The sequence below is a fragment of the Macrobrachium nipponense genome, chromosome 11 (assembly GCF_015104395.2).
Source record: "Macrobrachium nipponense isolate FS-2020 chromosome 11, ASM1510439v2, whole genome shotgun sequence".
In the NCBI taxonomy this organism is placed as follows: Eukaryota; Metazoa; Arthropoda; class Malacostraca; order Decapoda; family Palaemonidae; genus Macrobrachium; species Macrobrachium nipponense.
The window spans coordinates 92,702,947-92,710,594 of NC_061087.1; the positions used below are offsets into that span (position 1 = coordinate 92,702,947).

The following is a 7,648-nucleotide window of genomic DNA, read 5'->3' on the forward strand; positions in this document are numbered from 1 at the left end:
AGGTCTATCACCGGACGCCAGCCCCCCGATGCCTTCTCCACTAGGAAGAGGCGGCTGTAAAAGCCCGGTGACTGGTCCTCCACGATTTTCTACAGCTCGTTTTCGCCAGCATGGTCTTGATCTCCTGTCGAAGAGCGTTGTCCTTTGCTGATCCCCGGACATAGGTCTGTAGATGGACCGGTTTGGAGATGAGGGGGGGCCGAGACTCGAAGGGTAGTAGATATCCCTCCCGAAGGACGTCTACTACTATCCAGTCTCGGCGCCGTAGCGCTGCCAAGTCGCCCAATGGCTCGCTAGGCACCCCCCCACTTCCGGCAGCAGGTGAGGGGGAACGCCGTCCCTAGCGTTTCCCTCCTCGTTTCGACTTCTTTCCAGCACCTCCTCGGGGAAAGGAGGGCTGGGAGGAGGGCTGGTTGCGGCCTCCTCTAGCAGAAGTTGAAACAACTGGAGTCTTCACACGGGGTTTGGACGGTGCAACCGTTTTCGCCGCCGTGGACGCGCTAGCCAAGCTCTTTGGTTTGGCCGCAGTTACTCGAGGTTGCCCAGAAACCTTCGAGACTGCCTGGTGGACTAAGCGGTCACTCTCGTCAGTGCGCCGCCGTTCCACCGCAGCGTCCACCATCTCTCCAGGAAAGAGAGCTGGGGAACTCCTAAGAGGTCCATTTCGTAGCCCGAGTGCCGCCTCACGCCCGGCCCCCTTGGTCACTCGGGTAAGGACTGCGTCCCTACGTCGAAGAACCAAGTTGGCCCACAGGTTAGCAGTCTGATGGGCGAGGTAAGAGATTGCTCTTCCTCCAGACTGGCACAGTCTCCTGAAAGAAGCGTCGTCTTCGAGAGCAGAACTCCCAGAGCCGGCCGCTACTTTGGATATTGTGAGGGACCACAAATCCAACCAGGAAACTGCCTGGGAATGCTGCCATAGCGGTAGATTCCAGGGCAAGTGCCTCCTGCTGCGAGAACCATAGGTTCTCCGACAGGAGCTGCTGCAGGGACACACCTGGAGTCAGCCTCGCTAACTCCGGGTTAACCTGTTTCGGCAGTATCGGGTCTTCCGATGGCACGTAAAATAAAATCGCCTCTGCCGCTGTAGAGGAGAGGAAGCAGCTTAGAGGACCGTCCGGATTTTAGCGAGTCCTCCCGTCCGGAGACGAGATTCTCCACCTGATCCAGGACCGAGTCCGCAAGCTCCGATCGTGGCAACCCCATCATCATTTTGGGCTCCCTCTTGGGACCCCAAAATGATTCGAGCCGGGACGTGGGCTCTGCTGGTGGTAGCGGCGATCCTTCCGCAAGGTCATTATGCAGACGCATCAGCTTAATGACCTCTGCGAAGTCCTCTGTATCTCAGGCGTTACAGCGTCTTGTGGAGTAGGGACCGTCCAGTCCCTCCAGCAAGAGCATATCCCTTGATACTCCTCCTTCAGAAGGAGGAACAGGCGACAGCACCCCTGACGGTCGCCTCCAACTACTTTGCGCGTACGTTCTGGTCGGTCCTAAGACCGTGCCTGAGCCGTACGGCGTCATAGCTGGGTCACGAGCGGCGCACCTCTCGTGATCGCTCCTTGGTACCTCGCTCCTCCCGGTATAGCCCGAGGAGGTTGAAGGTACGGGAGAGGCAGACCTGACGCTCCCCCCTCGCTCGCTGGCAGGACCAGCGTGCGTGGAGGGCTGCTGCTGATCGTCAACCCGCGGTGACGGTCGAGCAGCAGGCCTAGCCTTGCCGCTCGCCTGGGGCGATTGGCTCGGCTGAGAACGTCGAGACCGATCTCTAGCGTCAGGCGAGCTGCCGCTGGTCACCGTCTCCGCCCGGTCCCATCGGGAGCGGCGGACGGGTGACCTGCTAGGCTCTCTGTCGCGTCGAGACCGGCCAGCGTCCTCTCGGCGCGTCAAACCGCTGGTACCAGCCGTGGCTGGTACCGGCGGCCGTGGGGACTCCTTCCTCGCCTCACCCGTGGCCGTCAGCGACCGTCACGTCAGCCCGAGCAGCCGTTGATCGCTGCGAGAGCGTCCACTGGCCTGGCGAGAGTCGTGTGCACGACTATCGCCAGTCCTTCTGCTCCGCCGCGCCCGCTGTCTTACGGCCGAGCGAGCCGGGCGGCTTCCAAAACTTTGGCTGGAACTGTCCTCTTTGGAAAGAGCGTCCACTCGTGCTTCTCGCGAACGAGAAGCGGCCGAGACGGAACCTGGTTTAGCGGCAGAACCGCTAGCACCAGGTGAGGACGCACCAGCCGAGGCTGGTGCACCTCTGGTCCCGTCGACTTCTTCTTTGCAGAAGAAGCGACGGGCCCCGTTTCCCGAAGGAACAGGAGGACCAGCAGAAGAGCTCCCCAGCTCGCCTGAGCGAGCCGGGCCCTTAGAAGATCCCGAAGGAGTCTTCTTAGGGGGGGAGGAGGCAGCCTTCTTCTTCTTCGGCTGTTAGCCTAGAAGTCGAAGGGGGAGGAGAGGCAGCAGACGGACGAAGAAGACGATGAAGACGACGACGACACCTTCTTCCTCTTCCTCTTCTTCTTCGCCAGGCTCCGCAGAACAGACGTCAGGTCTTCCATCCAGGAGGGAGCGCCGGGGCAGTTGCGAAGCAACAGGGCCCGACTGCACCTGTCCGGAAAGACCTGAGACTGTGACAGCAACACCAGCAGCAGGAACAACAGGAACAGGTCCGGGAACAGCAGGAACGGCAGGAACATCTGAAAGGGAATGTGCAGGCCGATCTGAAAGGGAAAGAGTAGCTGGAACGGCAACAGGTACGGCAGGCACGGCAGGTACCACGGGAGAGCCAGGCGTCCTGTCGGCAGTCACCGTCATCCGTGGCACTGGCGGCAGGTCCAGGGGGGTACTCTTTGGGCAGCGGAAGTCCGGGGTCGGCAAAGGAAAAAATCCAGGTGGTGGTGGCACCGTCCTCCTTGGCACGGCAGCAATGGGTTTTTGTATAGCCACCGTGGGTGTCACCGACATTATATGGGGCGTATATACCAGATGTGGTGGCATCTCATACGCTGGTGTCGTTATTGTGGTAGTAGTGGTGGTCACCGCACCATGAGTGACCACCGCCGACCCCGCCAACCGCTGAAGCAACCCCTGGATGCTGGGCACTCCCTGCAGTCCCAGCGACTCCCACACCTGTCCCAAGTCGTCCTTCGCTGATGGCACACCTGCGGAAGCAATAGTCGGGTTAGTTGGAGGGGCTTCCTCGCGCCCTGGGGAAGAAACACCCCCCCCAGAGCGGACGGAAGACCCCGAGTACAGCTGTACGTCCGGGTAGCGGGCGCCCTCATCCACACTCGACGGATCGAGAGAGGAAAAGGACTCCGCTACCCCCCCCGCAGGGGAAGGCGCGAAACGTGGGGGCTGGCCGGGGGGCAGGAAAGAGGACGAAGTGTCCGTCACCAAAGGAGTCACTGGACTTTCCGATGACTTCTTGGCCGGCCTAAGTCTCTTCCTGCCCTCGTACAGCACCCACTGCGCCTCGGACCAATTAATACATATGACACAAGGTTCGTTGCGGGAGCACTCTCGCCCCCGGCAACGAGTACAAACCTCATGGGGGTCCACGTCAACGAATGACCTGAAACCTCCACATCTACGCCCCTCCAGCCCGGGACACACTCTACGGGCGACTGGAGGGCGCGGTGATATCTCCATTTCTTCCAATTCACTCATTGCAAGATCAATAGAATTGTAAAAGTACTTACAGTCACTCCTGATTTATACAGAAAGAGAGGCAAATACTCAAACTCAAAGCAAACGACAAAGCGGGCAGAGCGATGGCGAACACGTCCTTCCCACACACGGCCGAAAGCAAAAGTGATTTGTTTACCTCCCAGTCGCGCGGCGCGCGACGATCGGACAAGCAGTTAACTACCGTTCTCCCCTTGTTCGAAGCTTACGACCGTTCCAGCTGCCGCTAGCTACTTCCTATTGTTAAAGGACCGAGGGTTTGTATTACGTATCGGAACAAATATATTTTCTTGTTCATTTTTCGAATTACGATAAAAGAAACAGAGAGAGAGAGAGAGAGAGAGAGAGAGAGAGAGAGAGAGAGAGAGAGTTGAGTGGATCAGTGTATAAATATATCGGTCAATGGGCAGGTAACAACCGAGTGAATCGTTAGATATATTCACCAATGTAAACTACTATTATTAGATAGATAGATGGAAAAATCATAGAAAATAAGTTTAAACTGCAACAACTTTCAGAGAGAGAAGGGAAGGTGAAGGAAGGAAGAAGGACAGGGGTGGCGGTGGAGGTGGGTGGGGGGAGAGGGTAGGTGGAGCTGTTTACTGTGGTGGTTGTTTCCTATTCCATTTTCTGGATCAATGGAGTTTTGGTCTATTAGTACAAGGACAAGTGTAGTTATTCTTTACGATTAGTGATTCACCGATACCCTTATAAATTACGGCACTGGGGGTAATGCACTAAAGAAAAATCTCGTTCTGTTACGAGTTGTTCGTTACAGAAATAGGTATTGCCCAAAAACGTGCTTGCACTGTCTCTGAAACAAACCCATAGTAGACATGCTGCTTAGTTGTCAATCAAGTTTTTATAACCAAGTATTTTTTACAAGCTAGCTATTGAATAAATTTTTTCTCAGTCAAAACATATGCCCCTCAATGCTAACTTTCCTCTTTTAACGACTTTCTGGTCATTGCAAATTCGGCCCCATAATTTCTTATGGTGCGAAAACAGACAGAGGCCCATGGACCGAAAACGATTGCGTCACACTACGGCGATAATCCAGCAGTAAAACATCTTCATATATCCAAAAAGTAAATAATAAAGATATATAAGCGCATTACGATTATAACAATTACATGTATAGCTGATAACAATCTGCATGAATAACTGGTAAACTGTTCTGCAATGACAGTTGAGTATAGCAATTATTTACAATAGGTACGAAAGTCAAGATGTCGTGACGTCATAATACAGAACTTGAAAGAACGTTCTAATTCAGAAAAATAATTACTTAAATTTGAGTCAGAGTTCGAGTTACTTTTTCAATAACGAATATTTTCAAATTAATCATCATAAATATGTAAAATATTGATGTTTTACTACTATTTAAAAATTAGCCAAGAGCAGCTTCTCGTCATCTTCTACCCAAACAGCTGTTTACGCCTGGCTTGTTGTTGATGAGAAATCGTGTTTCGATTGTTGTGATAAAAGTGCTCCAGCGTCTGTGGGTACAAGTGGTGTGCGGATTTATCACAGGAAATGGTTAGTTTATTGACACAAGCTACTCCGTAACATCGAGATGGCGTCAATCTTCTAAATACCTCGAGTTGTAGTAAAAAATGTTGAACGCAGTTTTGGTGAGATTTGCACTACATTGAGACCGTTTTCAGTACCCTCTGTTTAAATCTTAAAATTTGGCCTTAATTTCTAACTTTGGAGAAAATACTTACTTCGAAAGGAGAGTAGAGGTCTTTAGCTCCGTTTCTCACCAACAACAAGTCGCGACTGATGCCCATCTCGGGTGTCAGGACGCGTTATAATGTACTTTTTCGGAGGGTGGCTTGCATTGATGGTAGGTGGCCTGCTTGGCCTGCTGTGATGTTCTACCCTATTTAGGTAGTACTTCAAAAGGAGAGTAGAGGTCTTAAGCTCCGTTCTTCACCAAGAAGAAGCCACGACTGATGCCCACCTCCGGTGTCAGGACGCGTTATAGGGCTAAGTACTTTTTCGGAGGGTGTTCAGCCAGTCCATGCGGTTGTTTACCCTATTACGTATTAGGCCAGTCTACTTACAATGTGTAATCTTCCCTCCTCTGTATCATGAATTTCCGCATCATTTTTACTTCGTGGAGATTATTGTCTACCTTCCAATTAAGGAAGTCTGTGTGTTTCAAAAGCTTCCTCTCGGCAAATTTTAGTTCCCTCATTGTTCTCTGTAATAATGAAGATCTATATAATATGGAGCACTAGCCAATATAGTTCGATAGACTTGGCGTCGAGGAAGACCCTTCACCTTCAGTAGTATTAGTAGCCAGACAAGTATGTCTTTGTAACGGATCCTTCTACGCAGCGAGCCAGCTCCTTCTAGTGTGGTTTTCTGGGATTTTGCAGCCACGGTCTGTACCGTGCTTGCAGCATCTTGCCACCAACTTCGTATACCTATAGCGAAGTCTCTTTAATTATAATCTACCCCTACAACACTACCTTTCACTGCATATAATTCTGATTTTCATTACTCTTTCGTTGAAGTTGCTATATGTAATCCCTTCATCCCTTGAAGGCATGCATCAAAGTTGCCTCCAATTTTCATGTTTTGAGACTTCTTTTAAGAAATTAAGAATTCTTAATTTTTTCCGTTTATTTAAAAGCATTATTTTAGCCTTACAAGTATTATTAATTTACTGCAATATTGTCACGATTTATACAGTAATCATTCGTCTTATATTTAGATTAACCTACCACTTATTTGCCATTTTCTTGGTACCAGCCATTGGCCCACCTCTAATAGAATTTCAATAGAAAGGCGATAAATAACTTAATATGCAAAAATGAAACACTTAAGAATACGAGAGCGGACTTTGAAAGACGACCCATAATTAACTAAAGGCATTTTGGTTGTTAATGGCGTCAGCTCGTCATGTTTTCATTGGCCCTAATAAGTAATGGTTTCACTGGCCCTAATAAGTATGTTGGTTGTACTATTACCTTGTATTGCTTTACATATCTTTTATATACGGTCTGATGTTATCAAAATGATGATATGGCTTTAGCACTCGCTAGAAGTTTTCAGCTATAAGTGTCACTCACCACACCTGCGTGTAAAATGCAATTCATTGCTTGACAACACTTACTTGTAAAGAAATCTAGCATTTTTATAGTTTTATTTAATTAAGTACTTAAAAAACACTACCTGTTTTGTGTACAGTGAACTTATACTCATTGAGTTCTGTTTGAACTTAGTTGAGTTTTGTTTGAAGAGCTAGTACCCGTCCAAAAGCTTTACAAGCTCTGGTTGAGTTGCTCAAGTTGTGACTGATGTGTGAGTCAGTCATTAGGATGCTTTAAGAGGTATATTATCTTCAAAGGAAAGTTTTTCCTGCTCATGGTTATTGAGTGAATGAGCCTGAATGTTGGTGTAAACGATTGTTTGTGAGAAAAATAATCATAAGTGATTATACCCCTAATGAGGAGTGACTAGATCTTAACCGAATTTAAGATCACTTTTACATAAGTGTTTTACTTGGTAAAGTTATTAGGATGGTTAGGTAGAAATTTAGAAACGCGCCTTAAGGGTGGCGTCCCGCAACTTGCTCTGTACGTTAGTTTAAATTGTGTATGTTGCCATAACACTTGGTAGTGTTTCTTTATACTTTTACTTTGATATTAACTGCCAATTACCAAGAATACTGGTAATGGTACTGTTACGTAATAGAGTGGCAGCCCGGACCATTGAGATACAACGAACGAGATACCGACTGTAATCTCTACTGGTATGTAGGAGTAGACTTGAAAACTGTTAAACTGACCGTCTGCCGAAAATATATGGGTGGCTTACTCAACAAGCACCACTAATTGCTTGTTAGATTTGGGTCTAGATCCAATATATGAGATACCATATGAAACTAATATATAATATATCTGCATACTCTACTGATTATAGAATGACCAGTGACAGACATTTTGGAGGGTGGGTTCCC

General features: G+C 49.2%; 1 protein-coding gene across 1 annotated transcript in view; it reads right to left on the bottom strand.

Moving 5' to 3' along the window:
- Positions 1–5,958, bottom strand: part of LOC135207307 (U3 small nucleolar ribonucleoprotein protein IMP3-like) — a 56,554-nt gene extending 50,596 nt beyond the window's left edge. Inside the window, exon 1 of the mRNA XM_064238992.1 lies at positions 5,745–5,958. Coding sequence (XP_064095062.1) covers positions 5,745–5,878 — 134 coding nt within the window. The 5' untranslated portion in view covers positions 5,879–5,958. The remainder of the gene's footprint in view (positions 1–5,744) is intronic.
- Between the last annotated feature and the right edge of the window lie 1,690 nt (positions 5,959–7,648).